Source organism: Lepidochelys olivacea (genome assembly GCF_965140295.1).
Source record: "Lepidochelys olivacea isolate rLepOli2 genome assembly, chromosome: 4".
Classification (NCBI taxonomy): Eukaryota; Metazoa; Chordata; order Testudines; family Cheloniidae; genus Lepidochelys; species Lepidochelys olivacea.
Genome location: NC_140414.1, coordinates 57,493,676 through 57,512,824, shown reverse-complemented (window position 1 = coordinate 57,512,824; position 19,149 = coordinate 57,493,676). Strand labels below are relative to the sequence as shown.

The 19,149-nt window shown below is 44.7% G+C and overlaps 1 protein-coding gene across 1 annotated transcript; it reads right to left on the bottom strand.

The window, feature by feature from the left end:
• Nucleotides 1-5,886: 5,886 nt before the first annotated feature.
• On the bottom strand, nt 5,887-18,920 carry RAB33B (RAB33B, member RAS oncogene family). Its single transcript, XM_084627067.1, has 2 exons — nt 18,448-18,920; nt 5,887-9,297 (listed from the first exon to the last, which is right to left on the bottom strand). The coding sequence occupies exons 1-2, from the start codon at nt 18,685-18,687 to the stop codon at nt 8,854-8,856; spliced, it is 684 nt and encodes a 227-aa protein (XP_084483193.1). The 5' UTR covers nt 18,688-18,920; the 3' UTR covers nt 5,887-8,853.
• Nucleotides 18,921-19,149: the final 229 nt, after the last annotated feature.

The following is a 19,149-nucleotide window of genomic DNA, read 5'->3' as shown; positions in this document are numbered from 1 at the left end:
CACATCTGAGCTTTCCTTGGACCGGTCAAACTAATATGTAAACAATGATAGCGGCCTATAAAGAACTGGGTCATGCATGGACATGTGACGCCAAAACTCCATCTTGTAGCTGTGATTCTACACTGGAGAAGAGAGAGGTTTCCACCCACAAGCAAAAGACTATATAAGCCCCTGGCAACCCCTCCATTTTGTCTTCAGCTGTGTCAAGAGATAGCCTCTCCACCCTAAAGGATGCCTGAAAGAAACTGGAACAAAGGACAGTAACTACAGGGGTATGAGTGATTGCTGGACCCAGACTAGGAAGGCGTATAGGCTCTAAAAGAAGCTTATTGGAACATCTCTGAAGATGAGATTTACCGGCATTTAGTTTCTTACTGTATTAAGCTTAGACTTGCGTGTTTTATTTTATTTTATTTTGCTTGGTTCTGTCCGTTATTACTTTGAACCACTTAAACCCTACTTTTTATATTTAATAAAAATCACTTTTTACTTATTAATTAACCCAGAGCAAGCAATTAATTCCTGGGGGAGCAAATAGCTGTGCATATCTTGCTATCAGTGTTGTAGTGGGCGAACAATTTATGAGTTTACCCTGTATAAGCTTTATAAAGAGTAAAATGGATTTATTTGGGGTTTGGATCCCACTGGGAACTGGGTATCTGGGTGTTGGAGACAGGAGCACTTCTTAAGCTGTTTTCAGTTAAGCCTGCAGCTTTTTGGGGACGTGGTTCAGACCTTGGTCTGTATTTGTATTTGTACAGGCTAGCATGTCTGGCACAACCAGGCAAGGTACCGAAGTCCCAAGCTGCCAGGGAAAATGGGCTAAGAGGTAGTCCCAGCACATCAGGTGGCAGGTCCAAGGTGGTTTCTGTGACCCAATCCGCCAAAGAGACTGAGTCCCACAATGTCCCCGGGCTTCACCCACTCAGCTGACTTCCGAGGTGGAGGATCCTAGGTTTGCTCCAGAGTCTCCCTTGGCTGGGGAGACAGTGCTTCCTCCCAGGTGGCTGCCTTGGTGGGCAGGTTAGTGTTCTTTCCCCACATTTAGCGAGGTGGCTAGCTCCTGCCCCTCTACTGGTCAGGCCCAAACTGAGCTAGGCTCTTTCCTTTTTTCCCTCCCTCCAAGCCTGGCATTGGCTGCAGGTATAAAGGGATGGGCTAGCTGAGCCCACAGGTACAGCCCTGAAAATCTGTGGATAGCTGCAGATATCTGCAGACCATGTTTGCGGATTGTGGCTCGGATGTGGATACAAAATTTTGTAAATTCTGCCCATAGGATCGCTTTTATCCCTGATGTGCTGGCTGGCTGTTGCTCGGCTTCAACACATACCCCACTTAGTAGACCTAGTAGATGGTTTCTACTGTTAAAGAGGACCCTCTGAACTGCTGCCAAACATCGGCCTTCCTCCTCCTCAAGCCTTTTACCATGCAGACCGTGAAGTGTAGGTTGCTCAGCAAAGGCTAAACAACCTGGCCAGGATGCTGAGTCATCAGGTTGGGAAGCGAGGAAGAGATCAGACAGACTGAGAAGGTTGGAGAACCAACACTGTCTTGGCCAAGCCAGTGTAAGAATGGCATGGTCTAACTTCAGTTTGAGGATAAGCTGAGAGATGAGTGGGCTAGGAGAAAGGCATACATCAGGTTCAGATGGAAGGCATCAGTTAGAGATCCTGGACTGAGTCCCCATCAGGAACAAAATTGACAGCACTTCTTCATGTCTTTCCTTGCAAATAGGGTGACTGACAGGATGCCCCATTCCCTAACAGAAACCTCATCACACTGCTATTTAGCGACCACTTGCAGTTGTTGCAGAATGTCCTACTGAGACGGTTGGCCAATTTGGTTTTGAGAGCTCAGTAAATGTGCGGTTGTGCGACTGTCATCCTCCTTCCTGAAGTAATGCCAAAACTTCATTGTTTCCTGACAAAGCTGGTTGGAGTGGGCGCCTCCCTGCTTATTCACATAATACATTGCAGTGGTGATGTCAGTGAGCATGAGAACCACTGCTCTCCCTGTCCGATCGCCCATGCATTGTAAATGGTTCAAAGTCACAATATGCCATTATGAAAAGATGCTTCCTGCTCTGACCACAAACCTTGGACCTTTAATGTCCCTATGTGTGCTCCCCAATCTACTGAGGAGGCATTGATGACCACAGTCTTGGTCGGTGGAGAATGGGCAAAGGGAATACCCTGGCACATATTGTTCTGTTTTACCCACCACTGTAGAGAGCCCACAGTCCAGTATCTCTGGAGGCAATTGGCTAAGCATGTCCAATGACTGGCAACTCTGGTGCTAGACCAACCATGACTGAAGATGGCAAATATGCAATTCTGCATGCTGAACCATGTAAATTTATGCAGCCATATGGCTCATTAACTTCAGGAATACATGGACCGTGCCCAAAGGATGACATTGAAGGTCCAGACAAAGGGGCTGAATTGACTGGAATTGTTCATGGAGTAGAAAGGCCCTCGAATTCATACACCTAGTTAGGGTCCATAATGAACTGAATTTTTTGAGTTGGATTCAATGTCAGCTTTTTGTTCAAAATCAATGCCAGTTGATTCAAGAGGTCCAGTGTAAACTGGACATGACTGAGGACTTTTTCCTCAGATCTGCGTCTCACTAACCAATTGTATAGCCAATCGCCTCCTTCTGCAAAAGACTGCTAGCACCATCATGTATATGGTAAAGAAATATAGGTTGATGATAGACCAAAAGGGAAAAACCATGTACTGATAGTTTTGACCAGTGACAAAGAGGCTCAGGAACTTCCTGTGACCTGGGAAAATGATCATGTGGAAATAGGTGCTCTGAAGATCAAGCGCAGCAAATCAGTCATTGTGGTTCAATATGGGAATAGTCATAGTCAGGGTAACCACATGGAATGTCATATACTTGATATACTTGTTGAGACCGTGAATATGGAGGCTAGGTCTCATCCCTCCCTTGGACTTGGGGATCAGGCAGTATCAGGAGTAGACTCACCTTTCCATATGATGATGAGGAACCTCCTTTATAGCCCCTAGACCCCAAAGTGATTAGAACCTATCTGTTCACTGTTATTGTTTCCCAAGCACTTGCAGAAACAAGATACCCTGTCCTGAAACTGAGGAGACAGAGATGAGACATTCACAACTGGAATGTTGCTCTGGATATGCCAGTCAAATAGGCTGCCTGCCTGACGGTGGAGGAGGATGGGGTGATTCTCTTCTGTGAAGCTATGTCCTTTTCTAGGGAAGTGTAGCTGCCTAGCAGGATAGGATGACTGACAGAAGTATTGCTGACAGCAAGATTGATGGTGGTGTTGTTCACCCATAAAATGACACCTCTTTGGGGCCTGGGTGTAAAAACCTCAAAAGTCACTTAGGAATCCTTATAAAAATGGCACCAAATGGTAAGTTCTCTGTGGTCTGTAGAACCTCCACCAGGAGCTTAGGACTGTGGAATATCCACTAACTTAGGGTGGTCTCTTGAACAAACTCAGCCTGCATACCCAAGGATGATGCCATTCATCTCAGGTGGTCATGAGAAGATATAAAGTCCTCTGGTATCAGAGATGAAGACTTGGGAACCATAGCATCATCTGGGGAAGAGGAAAGCAGAACCATCGGAATCTCTTATGGTAACACATCTGACGGCATCAAGGGTTCAGGTTGCAAGAAGTCAGAACGAGTCTCCTCAATCTATGGATGTGGCCCAGGTAGAGAGAGTACCAGAGAAACAGAGGATATAGCCCTGGACTGAGCAGATGATTGTGACCTTGTTGAACAAGGAACCTCACAGGGATTCCAAGGAGGCCATTGTGCAGAGGTAAGGCATCAGTGGCCAGTAGGAACTAGCCCAGGAAGCTTTTTGGCCCTACTGCAGGAATGGTACCGATCCCAATAATGAAGGTGATCTCGAAGAGGTCTTGATGAGATGATCATCAGGTATGATTACCTGAGATGTCTCCCTGTTTGATCCCAAGAACCCTTCCAAGCAATCCACCTAGAGTAGCTCCTTCGCTACCACTGGCCCTATTCCAACGGGTACTGCTAAACTAAGTTTTCCAGCTTCAGTGTGCTGGGTGCATGCATACCCAAGTAGAATACATGTCTGCAAACACTCAAAGAGTGAGGTTCTGCTTACCAGCTGTGCTTCTGACAGCCTGAAAGGTACATAAGGGTTGCTGGGGACAGAGACGATTCCATGGGCCCCAGGTATGCCTCTACAGAGCAAGGAAGGTGGCCCTAGTGCTTTTGAAACTGATCCTTTATTTAATGGATTTTCAGAAATAGTGTTTTTATAAAACCCTTAGGTAAGCAAGGAGCCAGCGGTGGCATCTTGCAAGAGAGAGACAGGATATCTTTCACACTGCCCTTTAAGGACATACTTGGGGACAAAATGAAGTCATATGTGCACCACTAACAGAGTCAGTGGAAGCCTTGAGCACACTTTCCTAAGACCCTCCTCCCCTCCCCCAGCTCTACACTAGGAGGGAGCTGGAGAGGATGGCGGTAGTGGAGTGAAGGGAGGTATACTCTGGCTACAGTGCTTCTAGCTGTTGGAATGGAGCTGGCACCCCTAGCTCCAGAGGCAGCTTTAGGGACAAGCCCCCGCTGCACTCCAAAGCAGGCAGGAGAGGGAGTTTGCTCTCCACTAGCATCTCAGCAGCCCAACTGCCCATGCCAGTCTTCAGACAGCGCAGACTATGACTGGAGAAATCTAGTTCCACTCAAAAGTGCAGTCCCCTGCTCCATTCCTCCTGCAGCAGGAGTGAGGCCAGAAGTTGCACACCTCTCAGCATTATAACAACTAGTTCCATCCCCCAACCCTCTGGGCTATGTGTGTGAGAAACTAGTAGCTACAGTGTATTTTGAGGGGTTGGGGAGAGTGTGATGGAATACACCCCTGTATTCACACCCTACACGCTACTGGAGTAATCTTTGTACAAAGTGTGTCTTGCACTGGTCAGTATTGTCCTGATAAAAATATGTGTGGCAACATTGTATTGCGAAGTTATTAGATTCCCCTGTATGATGTTATTAACCTATGTTCCAAACCCCACAGGTTGAAGTCAGCAAACAGCTCTGTCCTCAACAAAAGAATGCATGCTTGCCTTAATTTGCATTTAAGCACTAAACAGAGTTATCAAGCAGGAAGAAAACAAATGAAGTTCAAACAGGTGGGGGGAGGGAGGAAGCGGCAGAGAACATCCTTCCACATCCACTCCCTGTCTCTTGGTTCTCAAGATAGAAATGCTTTTCAAAGAGGACTGAAACTATAAAAAGGAGGGGTAAACACCCCAAGACTTCTCCCCTCTCTACCCACCTATCACCTTCTCTGCATGAAGGATGACAAAAGAAACAGCCTTTTAACTCTGATGGAGGGGTTTGGCCCAGAGCTTGGTCAGTAAATTTGCTAGAAGCATGTGGTACTGCTTCAATCTAATATTGTTTGTTAAGGCAGGCACTAGAAAGTATTTTATATTTTTTCTTGTAACCATTTGATTGTTATGCCTCATTACTTGTACTCAAAATCTCTCTCTTTGTAGTTAAACTTGTTTTATCTGATCCAGCCCGTTTAAGTTGAAGTGTCTAGGTAACTCCATTTAAGGTAATGAGCAGAATATTATTCACTTAAGGGAACAACAGACTGAGTGCACTAGCCGAGATTAGGGTAAATCCAGACATGTCTATTTCACGTAGTGAGAAAGTCACTCTGCAAGGGAGCAGGAAGTAGAAGCCCAAGCACTGAAAGTCTCTTTCACCAGGTTGCTGTCCAGATCAGTGAAGACTAGGGATTCCTTTTTATCTGGTTATATTGTTGATACCAACAAATAGTTTCATGTCCCCCATATAACACAAATGAAGACCAAGGACATTATTTACGACAAAGCCAGTTTATTAGGTTGCTGGGATTGTGCCAGTGTTTGTTTATAAAAACAGACAAAATATGATTTTATTTTGGTAGGATGAAAATACATACACAAAATGTTCAGTACCTTTGACATCCTTTCTGTGAGTAGAACATTACTCCAGGAAGCATACTGGATCCTGAATTAAAGACCACACTGTCTCTAGGGCAGGAAAATCAAAACATGTTTGGTACTGAAAAGACTAGATTACATAGCTAAACATTATTTCATGTGGTTACGATTCAGGGCCCTTATTTACAAATTGTAAGTAATTTGCTTAAATAAAACTTATGCTAGATTCCCAGCTGCTTATTACTGAGAGTTGAACATTTATATTGTGTCTACATGATTTACTACCTTACTCCAGTTCTCTTACTTTGGAATATTAAAAAATAAAAAAATAAGATTAGAAAGGTTGTTGAAATACTTTAATACTATACAAACACTTCAGATCGGTCCTTTGAAAGAGGATTAAGGACATGAGTGAAAAAATAAATCCTTCAGGAGGACTGTAAACCATATTTATTTGTAGTACTACAAAATACATTTAAGATCAATCCCTTCTTAAAAATCATTAAGGTCCCTAGTGTTAAAAAGCTCTTATTTCTAGAAGGACTGTAAATCAAATTCTATTTAGGGTTTGAAACAGATAAAACAGAGTTCCCTTTTTCAAGTATTGCATAAATAAAATGGTCACAGCTGTGGCATTACAAAAATAGTTTCTAAATGAAAAAAATCCTAAAAATCCTAATTCCAATATGATTAGGCCAAATAGATCTTTCTAAACCTAGAATAAAGCCAGTGGATTTTCTCTTTCACCAATGCAGTGTGTAATAGAATAATTACATCCTTTATTACTTTTCATAGTTTGGTTAATATAATTACCTTGTTTCAGTTATTTAGTTACTATAATATGACCATCAGGATAATAGTTGACAAAGCTCTAAAATGACCTTTGTGTTTAGTTTCCAGTCAGCATCCTACAATACACATATTGTAAGCAGAGTTCCTCATTTATAAGTCTTTTCTTTGAACACATAATAATCAAGCATACTATTGTTGAATCACTGCATATGAATGTTATATGCTGAATTAAGTTCTATGGCTTACATTCCCTTTTGATGTAACCATACAGTTATGTGCAATCCAGAATGCTTTCCAATATGAAACATGACCTTCAAACCAGCATACAAAAAACAACTGAAATGAAATGGTTGCAATACTTTCTCAATACCAAGTGAAGCAGAGGATTCTAAAAATCCAACCCAGTTCACCTTTCTTCTGCAAAAGAACTCTAAGGGGTTACCCAAGCAGGATTTAACCTGAAGATCTATTAAGGAAAATCTGTTTGGGGATGAACAAAATGACATGGTAGGTCTTCTCCATACTTAATTTACATGATTCAGTATTTAAGTATGTTTCCAAGGATTTCCAGTTTCTCTGTTCTTTAAAGAGAATATATCATTCTACTATAATAGTGGGCAAGTGGGAATGAATTGAACACTATTTGGAAGTTTATCGTGAAGTTCAATTATCCAGAACATCTGCCTTCACATTTTTCTGGCAGAGACCAGTTTACTACCATTAAAACATAGTGACCTTGACATTTTCAAAAGCTAAGGCACAGGTCTGAATGTGGCAACTGGGCATCGGAACTAGCACTTTTTCCAAAATACTTTAGTCCCTAAAACGCATAATAAGTTTCCTCTTCAAAATTGCGTTTTGTTTTTAAAATAATCTGAAAAAGTCAGTATTTGTTTCTCTCAACCTTACTAAAATTTTAGACTACTGGAGTACATTTATTTACCTTGGGATACACAATTCAGAGACAGCATTTGTTCTTAAATGATCCAAGTGAAGAAATTTGAATTAGGTTGGAAGATGTCATGAGAGTTATGGCTGTTGATATTAGCTTGCCACCAGACGTACAATACACCATAACATTATGCTATGTTGAGAGGGGAACATGCTTCAATGATGCCTCTAACTCTACAACTATTCAAGTGCTGTGTGGAGCTGAACTTTTTCACTGAAATCACAGAAGCAACATGAGCTCATGTGATGTTACTGCATAACAACATTCTCCAAACCCAATTCACTTTCTATGAGAGCAGTTTGATTGAGCTCTCCTCCCTGTTCTGCAGCATATGAGTCCTGACTCGAGATTAGAAACTTGGATCCTCCCTCAAATCCCATCCCTGTGCTTTAACCAAACTATCTTTCATAAGAAGGATGCCTGTGGGATAAAAATGTGTGAACTACAAAGAATTTATCAAGTTTTAGGGTTTAAATAAGTATCTGAGGGCAAGGACAATCTGTGGATTCTCCCACCTTTGCCATGTATGAATAGCCAGGATTTGAGGTGGAATGACAAACTACTGAGACCAATGGTGTTCCCCTACATTCACATTCTAGGTTGATCTTTATTGATGGCCTTCCTTTCATAGCACACATCTACAGCTATAGCTACTTTGAGATGCAGTGGAAACGTCTAAGTCTTCTGTGTCATTATCCCAGACACCCACAAAACCAACAATTCACAACACTCATCCGCTGCTAGCCAAAGATGTGAGTCCTTTGGCTACTCCAAAACTCTGGTATAATGCAGGAGGACCAACGAAATGCTAACCAAAAAAACAAACAAAAATAAATAAATTGGATTATTAACCATACCATCAGTGATGGAAATGCTCTCAAGCAGCAAGTAACTTAAGTGAACTTGCTGCATCAAAACTTCATTAGAAAGTCTATTTTTCTGTATATGTACAGTGAAGCTTCAGTAATTGAGATAGCACAAAGTGCAGAGATATGAGTGGGGCACATCTACACAAGAAAAAACACACATTAAAGTGCCAAAGGGATCATACATAATTGATACTAAAACCTGCCAAGATCATATTTTTAGAGTATTTGCAAACAAGACGAGGTGATAACTGCATGAATACTGTGATCTAACACCAGCAGGTCGTGGCAGGTTTTGGCTCAGGCTTTAAATGTATCTTATCGTTATCTGGGGGTTGACTAAGCATTAATGGCTTGTGGCTCTTCAACTTATGAGCCAGTGTCATAAATATGGCTTCCACATGGTCATTGTCATTGGGGTTTTTAGCAGAGGTTTCAAACAGTGGAATACTGTAAGTATCGGCAAACTTCTGGGCCAAGTCCGTAGGCACCTGAATAGCACTTCTTAGGTCACATTTATTTCCAACAAGAATCCGTGGTATATCACCGGCAAGCAAGTGCTGTTTGCATTCTTCTATCCATGATGGCAGACTATGAAAACTGGCAATGTTGGTCATGTCATACACAAACACAACAGCGTGTACATTCCTATAATAATGCTGCACCATGCTCTTTCTGAAGCGTTCCTGTCCTGCTGTATCCCACAGCTGGATCTAAAAGGGCAAAAAGGAACAGAGAAAACAAAAGCAGAACTGATTTCAATTCATGCTAGACAACAACATAAATCATTCTGAACTATGAAAACCACATAGATCATCTCTGTATTAGTCATATTGGGAAGTTTAGTTCTTGAAGAAAATTCTATGGCTATTCACCATAGTTTTTGAAGGTTCCAAAATATTATATAAATACTGTTTTCAGAGCCACCTATTCATAATCAAAGATATGAAAAAATTAGTGTTGTGTTTTGCTTGATCACCACTACAGATTTCTGTAAGAGTTTACGGACACTGATATTTTGTAAAATCTTACACCAAAGGATATTGAAATCTGCAGTAATAAAAGACTTTTTTTTGAAGTAGCAACAAATAGACATCTCTTAGCACACTCATTTTGCTGAAGAGGGTTTCTTCAGCACTGATAGTACTGAGCTGGTCAGAGGATAGAGCTCTGCACCAGACATGCTTCCACACCTACAACCTTTTCAGTAATTGAATAAGGAAACATTTTCAAGGTATAGACTTCAGGAGATTTGGGGGTTTCAAAGTTCGGCACACAAGGCCAAGTTATTCACAATGGCAGATAATTGTATAGCTTGACGAGTTAACTGTAAATGTGTCACTCCCCCCCCCTTTTTTTTTTTAAATACATTTGTCAGTAGTGTACATAAACAAAAGAAAGCAGAGAAACAGAACTCTGGAACAAATTCCCACCATGTCTATCTACACTGAAAGTGGACTTCCTCTGTGCTCTATAATTAAATTTTGGTCAACATCAGGAGATCAAATTGGACTAATATTTTTTCTTCCTTTAACTTCTCAGAAATTCCTCTGGAAAAACTACTTCTTCCAGCAGAAAAACAGATTTTCTATTTTTAACCTTGTTTGTTTACTTTGTCCACTTGACAATACTTTTGTAAGCTGTGTTTGTTTGCAGACGTTTTTCACACAGCAATAAGGGAAAGTAACAATTTCAAAATAGGGAGATGTAATCGGAAACCCTAAGATTTGGCAGGGTGATTAAGGTGCAGCTGTAGTACTGGAAACTAATTTTTTTTTTAAATTGACTAGGTTTTATACGTGCATCCCTTAAAGTGTCTTTAGTTTACACAGCATTTCTTTATAAAAACACCTATAAAATGCCTTTTACAACCAAGAGTTTGGTTGTGCAGGAAGTAGGACACTTAAGAGGTCAATGGCACTTGACTTTCAGACTCTCTACAAAGCTATGAGGTGCACTATGTGGAATAATAATATCTTATGCTGTTGCTAATAAAAGATGTCCAGTTTAAATTTACTATTTAATGTTACTTATAAATAAAACTTTGCTTTAGCTATGGGAACATACAGCTTTGGGCGACTGGACTGAGCATAATGAGAGATCACTTGATATCTGTCACATTTTATGATGTTACTTCAGTGTTTCTCTTAACTGCTTTCCTGATATATGCACAGTATTCTTGGAAAGGAGCCTATTATTGCAATTAGCACCTGAATTAAACGCAAGAAAGCTATTTTTAAAATTATTTCACTTTCCTTCTCGCTCCAACTATGATAATGATTTGCAATTAAGAGTCAGAGAAAAGAACATGGGGCCCTGCAGATTCAAGAATCCTCTTCTGAAAGGAACTGGATGAATCATGAGATTAGGCTATCAGCTTTACACCTCTAATATACTAGTTTAAAACTAAACCAGTGTGACCAAGTGGTGACCAAGAAGTTGTGTGGGAGGTCTATTCAGAGGGCCACAAGTTGGCATGTTAAGTCCATTTCCTAAAGAAAAAATACCAGCACCATTATAGGCAGATAAGGTTGCCCAACACTTTCCATTAAGAGACCCTGTTTATAGCTACTTATAACTTAGCCAAATTTTAGCTAATAGGGCTGAAATTTTCCATGCCAAGTTGCTCAGGCTGAACTTTTTGAAAAGTTTCAACTTAAACTGTTCAAGCTGTTTCTGAGAAAGATTACTGAAAAATATTTTGTCCATGTTACAAAATAAAAATCTTACAACTGTTCCATTGAGAAGCTCTAGTACAGAGGTGGGCAAACTATGGCCCGCGGGACCATCCGGCCTGGCCCTTGAGCTCTTGGCCAGGGAGGCTTGACCCTGGCCCCTCCCCTGCTGTCCTCTCTACCCTGCAGCCTCAGCTCAGCTCGCTGTGCGGTCAGCACTCTGGGTGGCAGGGCTGCAAGCTCCTGCCAGGCAGCGCAGCTGTGAGAGCTGCTGGCCTGCCCCGGTGATCTAGACTGTGCGTTGGCATGGCTGGCTCCAGCCATGCCGAAGCGGCTGCCAGTTCTGGTGCTCTGAGCGGCATGGTAAGGGGGTGGGGTGGATAAGGGGCAGGGAGTCCCAGGGGGCGGTTGGCTAGGCTTGGGAGTCCCAGGGGGCCTATCTGGGGGTGGGGTGTGGCTAGGGGTCGGGGAAATCAGGGGACAGCGGGCATTGGATGGGAGGGGGTCCCGGGGGGGGGCAGGGGGTCCCGGGAGGGAGCGGTCAGGGGACAAGGAGCGGGGGGGGAGGAGGGGAAAGAGGGGTTGGATGGGTCATGGGTTCTGAGGGGGGCAGCCAGGGGGCAGGGGCCAGGCTGTTTGGGGAGGCACAGCCTTCCCTACCCAGCCCTCCATACAGTTTTGGAACCCCAATGTGACCCTCGGGCCAAAATGTTTGTCCACCCCTGCCCTAGTACCTCCATGCTTTGGAACAGAGACTTGAAGTTTGGAGGAAGGTGGGGGAAGGGCTCCCCCTGGCATCAGAGATGTGCATTTTGCCATTTCTGGAAATTCACCCAAAATTGGCCAAGTTATAAACCTCCAAAAAATTCCAAGCAGCACATGCTCAGCAGAGATTAGTAAGAGCTTTGCTGCTCAATTCTTCCAAGAGTCTACCTGCTCTGAGCATGCTCCATCCCCACCCTGCTTCTACGTGCTGAACAGACTGACTGCGCACCATGCCCACAGTGCAACTGAGAACATTCCCCTGGGCTACAGGGGCTGAATAGGACTGCCCCTGCAACTACTTCTCCCCACTTCCGAGTCCATTGTGGTAAGCAGGCACCAGGAGCAGCAGACTCCTTGCTGTCAATTCTCCTCTAGCTGGTATCAAGGGGTAAGGAGGCTGCACTGCTCTTGCCAGAGCTATATCTGTTTTGTGACTAAATATAAATTGGATACCTAACTGAGGCACCTAAATAATTTTTTTTCACCACAATTAAAGGACTTCAGGCTGGCATCTTTCTCTAACACAAAGTTCACTAAATAACAGACCAGGGGGAGGATTTTCAGCTGAAGTAAATGGAGTTATGACAATCCACACCAGCTGAGGACCCACCCTGTTCTCTCTTACCCTTCATTTTTCCCAGAGGCTGGCTCAAAGGAAGCTATTTTTACTCGATATTTCTCATCTTTCCTGGGATCTGATTCTAGAGATTTGGAAAGAAAGCCTGAAAAGCCAAGAGATTTAGGGAGGGTTTTCTTCAACTCAGAATAAGGGCAGATAAAATAGGTAGCTCCTATGCAGGGACAGTGTGCGGCTGAGGAGTTACAGAACAACCTTATGATACACGATCTGAATACTAGATTTTAAAATTGACTTATTTACTTGGGCAGCTGCAGAACTTAGAGAAACTCTGCCCCAAAAAGTGGAGATTATAAAAACTACACTAAGTGATAATAAAGTGACAGTGAAGATTTGCAGCAAAGATGAGACCCAGAGCATTACTACTATTTGCTGATGCATTAGAAGAGGGGAAAAAAAGTTTTATGAGAAGCTGCAATTTAAGAACAGTTTGTTTACTTGCAGCTATTCAGACTGTGGACCTGAAATCTATGATTTTACCATTATTTTTAAATATATATTCTTGATATGTTAGCTCATGAAGCCGATAAGTGGCTTTCTGTCGCTCTCTAGTGCTGCACAAAGTTTTTCACTTTTTATATATGCATTTCTTCTGTTAGCCAGCCAACTCTTACGGACACCCCAGTATTTATCTGAGATTCTGCAGACTATACTCAAAGTGCTTTTTGTACTTTCCCCCTCCCTGGCTCCTCACAAACACAACACAGATGATTAAACACACTTTGAAAAATGCATATTGATAGACTGACATTGAGACTATGATTCAATCATTATTTAAATAAACCGTCCATCAAGGGGTTGCATTTTTGTTTAAAGTATAATGCAGCCAAGACCCCGTTGGGACATTAGATTTGAGGCAAAAACAACAACATGATTCAACTACTGAAGCTGAGGGATAGGTATTTAAACAATATGTTGACTTAACACCTTCCCCTCAAGCTAAACTAAAGAGACTTGGGGTTGAATTAGATGGGATGAGCATTCTTAAAAAAGGCTTCTTCACCATGAACAATCTGTATGCACCGTTTACGCCAATTTAAAAATATAAATGGCCTTTTGATTAAGATAATTCATATATTTCTCTGCACCTCATTTTGCTTTGCAAATCAGTGAGGCGCTCTAAGGCATGGGATATGCTTTATGGGATTTCCTCCTTTTTATTTTATTTGTGTCATTATTTACCTCAATTAAATAAAAAGAGTTAAGACAATGGGTTTCTAGAGCTCAAATCAAACAGATAAGAAGTTAAAATTGAGAAGATCCTCATTTTCTGAGATAGCTTTAGTGCGTATATCACATCTAAGCACTGCTGCTTCAAAAAGATCTAAAAGTCATTAGTCTACAATACAAATGTAACATGAACACTGGCTGCCCCTGTATTTTTTTTAAATTCCCAGGTAACAAAACCCCGCAGAAAAGAATTGTGCCTGTGTTACTTACTACCAATGACACAGCATTTCCACAGCTGCAAGGGAAGTGCTCTGTGCATGAGTAGCCAGCAAAAGACCAACCATCCAGCTACCTGGAGGAGCGGAGAACAGCAGCAGAGAAGAAGGGGAGACTAATATGTAATAAACCCTTCCAGAGTAACAAGGTAAGAATTCTATTCTTAGCAGCTCCTCCAGGGCCCAGCAAGAACAGCAGCCATGCCTAGTCTAGGAGAGCGCTGCAAAGCACTCCTGCTGCGGACACAGCTTATACCAGTAAAGCTGTCCTGTTACCAGCATAGCCTACTTCCCCCAGTGAAACAAGCTAGAATGGTAAAAGCACAGTTTTGCTGGTACAACTGTGTCTGCACTAGATGCTTTTGTTAGCACAGCTACTGTCAGTCAGATCTCACCTTTTCACACCAGGGACCAACCTGCTGGCATGACTTTAAATCTGTAGTGTAGACATGGCCCAAGAGCGATTAGGCTCACCAGTTTCCCTCTCTGATCCTCCAGCAGGCATTGCTTGAGAGGTGTTACCACCATATACAAGAAAATAAGTGGGCAGGAGCCAGAAAACAGAGAAACGGGTTGAGGTTAGGTAATTAAAAAAAAAAAGAAAGAAAGAAAGAAAAAAGAGGAAAGAAATATAAGAAGTTGGGGTCCTATGGATGTGCACAGTATGATTGCACATGGCACCCTTCCTGCATGTGGCAATCCCTTATCAGCCAGAACACTGGGACTCATGACAAGTGGAAAAGACTTAATTAGAGCAGATCATCAAATAGCTTTATGGGAATGGAATGAACGGAAGGAGTCTCCTGATGAAGAAGGTGGAGGACTGAAGGAACTGGTGTCCCCTGTAGGTAGCCTCCTCTAAAATATATATACGATAATATTATGGCCCTATGACCTACTAGAAGTATCTCAGAATTGAGGACCAGGCTGGATCCCCCACATTTCCTCAGCACCTACAAATACCTTATCAACAGTAAACACATCCACAACTTACATGGTGCTGGGGGGGGGGAGGTAGATAACCCTTTAGAGGCCACCTCATGACAAGAGATGGATATCAAGAGGCCAGAGAACACTGTATCCAGTTTCTCAGCTTAGGGAAGAAAAATGTACAGTCTCAGAATAAAGAAGAGCTAAAGGAAAGAATTCAGCAGTTCCCATAAAAAAGGAAGGGACCAAAGCAGAATAGTGCAGGTCAGGGGTCGGCAACCTTTTAGAAGTGGTGTGCCGAGTCTTCATTTAAATTAAAGTGAATAAGGTTTCGCATGCCAATAATACATTTTAACGTTTTTTAGAAGCTCTCTCTCTATAAGTCTATATATTATATAACTAAACTATTGTCATAGGTAAACAAGGTTTTCAAAATGTTTAAGAAGCTTAAAGTTAAATTAAAATGCTGATTTTACGCTGCCGGCCTGCTCAGCCCGCTGCCAGCATGGGGTTCTGTTCACCTAGGCTGGCAACAGGCTGAGCAGGGCCTGCGGCCGGGACCCTGGCAGGCAAAGGGCCGGCAGCCAGAATCCCAGACCGGCAGCGGGCTCAGTGGGGCCAGCGGCCAAGACCCTACACTGGTAGTGGGCTGAGCGTCTCAGCCCGCTGCCAGTCTGGGGTTCCGTCCGCCGACTCCCACCAGCCAGGGTCCCGGCTGCTGGCTTGGGGTCCCGGACCTGCCCACACAGAGTAAGTACCTACCTTCTCCCTGGTTCTAGCCATTCTCTTCCTCTCTCTGCACTGAGATGAGAGTGGGAGTGCGCTGAGAACAGGGCTGAGGATGAAGGAGCAGGCTGGAGGTTGGGGTGCAGGGTCTGGCCAGGAGCTAGAATGAGGGAGGGGGCTCAGGGTTGGGGCAGGAGGTTTAGGTGTGGAGTGCTTACCTGGGTAGCTCCCATTTGGTGGAAGAGGTACAGGTGGGAATGTGTGTGTGTGGCAGGTGGGGGTGCAGGAGCTCCTGTTTGGTGCTCAGGTTGGGGGTGGGGATGTGGGGAGTGCAAGAGTCAAGGCATGGGGTGTGGGGGTGCAGGAGTCAGGGCAGGGGGGCTGGGTATGTGTGGTGGGTGCTGGAGTCAGGGCTGGGATTGTGGGGGGGTGCAGGGGTCAGGGCAGAGGGCTGGGAGGTGTGGGGGGTTCAGGGTTGGGCACGGGGCTGGGGCTCTGTGAGGAGGGTTCAGGGCAGAGGGCTGGAGGTGTGGGCTGGGGTCGTGGGGGTGCTGGAGGGGATATGCCAATTCCACTCCCTTGCCGAAGGTCCCGGAGCAGAGAGCATGCTGCACCTCCCTCTCCACCTCCGTCAGCCGATTGGCCGCAGGGAGGGAGAGGAGGAGGGGCAGGAACCCAGCAAGCTGGGAGAAGAGGCAGGGGAAGGGGGAGAAGACCGGGCCAAGCCAGATTTTTAATGGCATGCTGCTGTTTGCTGGGGGCTCGTGTGCCTTAGGTTGCAGACCCCTGGTGTTGGTAAACAGAAGGATGTGTGACTACAGAAGAGAAAATGGTAGGAAAATAAAAAATAGAACATGAAGTGAAGAGAAAATCCTCAGAAGGGAAAAGACACACACAACCAGAGAGAACAGAAAGACTTGGAGACTTCCCAGGTGTTTTTTTAAATCAGAAGCCATGTAAACAAATGCACGTAAGTACAGAGCATAAACATCAGCTACATATTAACGGATAAAGGGTTTACTGTCCTTTAATTCAATGGAGCAATCCCAAGGGTATGTTTTTTTTCCCTCCACAAAACATTAAGATCAACTCCTATATCCAAACAACAATATGTTTGTTTGTTTGTTTTTAACACAAACTTATCATCAGAGCTTGAAATTAACTCTCGCCTTTCAGTGCCTCATTGTGCCTACCTATTAGATAAATTTAGTATATTTCAGTTCCTTTGCTTTTAGGAATTTGAGGGCCTAGGTTCACCCTTGAGTCAAATTTCACCCTAAATTTAGGTTTGTAAGAATAATCTTTAAACAAAATTTAAGATTCAGAAGTGAGAGAGATGTGATCTAGCTATCCAACCTGCCACATTCCAAAGCTCAATTTCCCTCCTTCCTGCCCCTAGCAGTGTGACAATCTGAATGAAGTACATCTGTCATTGAAGAACATTACATTCTTTGATTGTTAAAAACTGACACTGAACACCTTGAGCTAACATGTAAAATATCCACATTAGCTCACACCTCTCCACTGTCTTGTTATTAGATACATCTCTTATTTTGATATAGAATATTTGTAGAGTTCTCACTTCTGTTAAGTTGTTTGTATCAGAAATGATAAATCTTGAAACTGACACTAGAGATAAAGTGTCCCAGTAAACAGAATCTTGCTTTCTCCCTCTCCCTCCTGCACATCACCTTTGGGATTTATGTTTGCATTACAAAAAAAGCTTAATTTGGGAAACATTTCAGACCACTGCCAGAATAACTTGACAGCCAAAGGCCCAAATGCACATTCCAGAACAGTGGCACGCACCCATATGGCGTGAATGTTTGCACTTTACAAGGAAGATTGGTGGTGCTACACTGAAACATGGCTTCACTGTTAATATGCATCTAAAGCAAAGTCACAGTAAACACTGACATCTCTCAGTAGATGAGTTTGGAAATCAAGACACTTTTTAAAGGGCTAGTCTTGTCCTTTTTAACACCAGTCAGAGGCCAAGCTAAGGGGTTATCAGTTTAGTTACACCAATGCACGTTTCTCACAAGGAATTGTGCACAAAGCTGTGAAGCAGGTGTGGCTATACCACAATGGTTGGACTTCTAGAATATGGTCCCCTGATGCTTTGCTATGGAAACAAAAAAGGAGTACTTGTGGCATCTTAGAGACTAACCAATTTATTTGAGCATAAGTTTTCGTGAGCTACAGCTCACTTCAACGGATGCATCAAGTACTCCTTTTCTTTTTGCAAATACAGACTGACATGGCTGTTACTCTGAAACCTGCTATGGAAATGTAACCTGAAGGGACTACAGATCCCAGCATGCAAGAGTCGAGCTTTAACTAGGCGGCACGACAGCCCCGTATGATGGGCTCCCTAACCTGCTCAGCCTGCCTCTTTGCACCGAGGGGTGGCAGCTCCTATTTACCCTATCAGGCAATCAGCCCGACGGCAATAGGAGCCCCAGGGCAGCCGCATTCTCACCCGCCGGCGCCGACATCCCCGCGGGCCGCACGGGGGGCCGGCCGGCCCTGAAGCCCCCACGCCAGAAGGGAGCCGCTGCCGCCGGGATGTCAGGGCCGGAGGGGGAGCGGGCGGGGAGGTCCCGGGTGTTCGTGCAGCGCCGAGCACAGCAGGGCCGCTCCCCCCGCGGCGTCCGGGAGCGCAGGGCCGGGGCCCGGCGGTACCTTGATGCGCTCCCCGTCGATGGTGACGGCGCGCTCGCGGAAGTCCACGCCGATGGTGGCCTCCGTGCGCCCCGGGAAGCGGCCCGCGCAGAAGCGGTAGGTCAGGCACGTTTTGCCCACGTTCGAGTCCCCGATCACAATGATCTTGAAGATGCGGGAGCGCGCAGGGGGCAGCCCCCCAGGGCCCGCGCCGGAGTAGCTCAGCTCCAGCGAGGACTCCAGATCGGCCGCCGCCTCCATCCTCCTCCCGGACGGAACGGTTGGGGACGGAGCCACCTCGCTGGCTGGCGCGCGCGCGCCCACCCGTTAGCCTCAGCGCGGCTCCTCACTGGCGCGCGGCTCCTCACTGGCGCGCGCTCATTGCAGCAGCAGCAGCCGCTCAACTGTCCGCACCTCGCTGCCGCGGCAGGCCAAGGATCGGAGTAACAACGCCCGCGCCCGCCACGTACGGTAATTTGTGCCACTCCCTCCGAGGGCAGGTCAAGCCTCTGAGTGGCGGGCACTAGGAGACTTCCCGCGAGAACCTCCCTCGGTGGCCGCAGCACCGTTGTATTAGAAATATCGCGAGAAGTGGGATTAAGAGCGGGGCGCTGCCGGCCCCTTCTTCAAGAGTGGGCAGGGTAGGGCGGCGTTGGGAGCTTGAATGTAACGGGGCAGACGAGGCCCACGCAGGCCGCGTCCTCCCCGTCCCCCCCGCCGGCG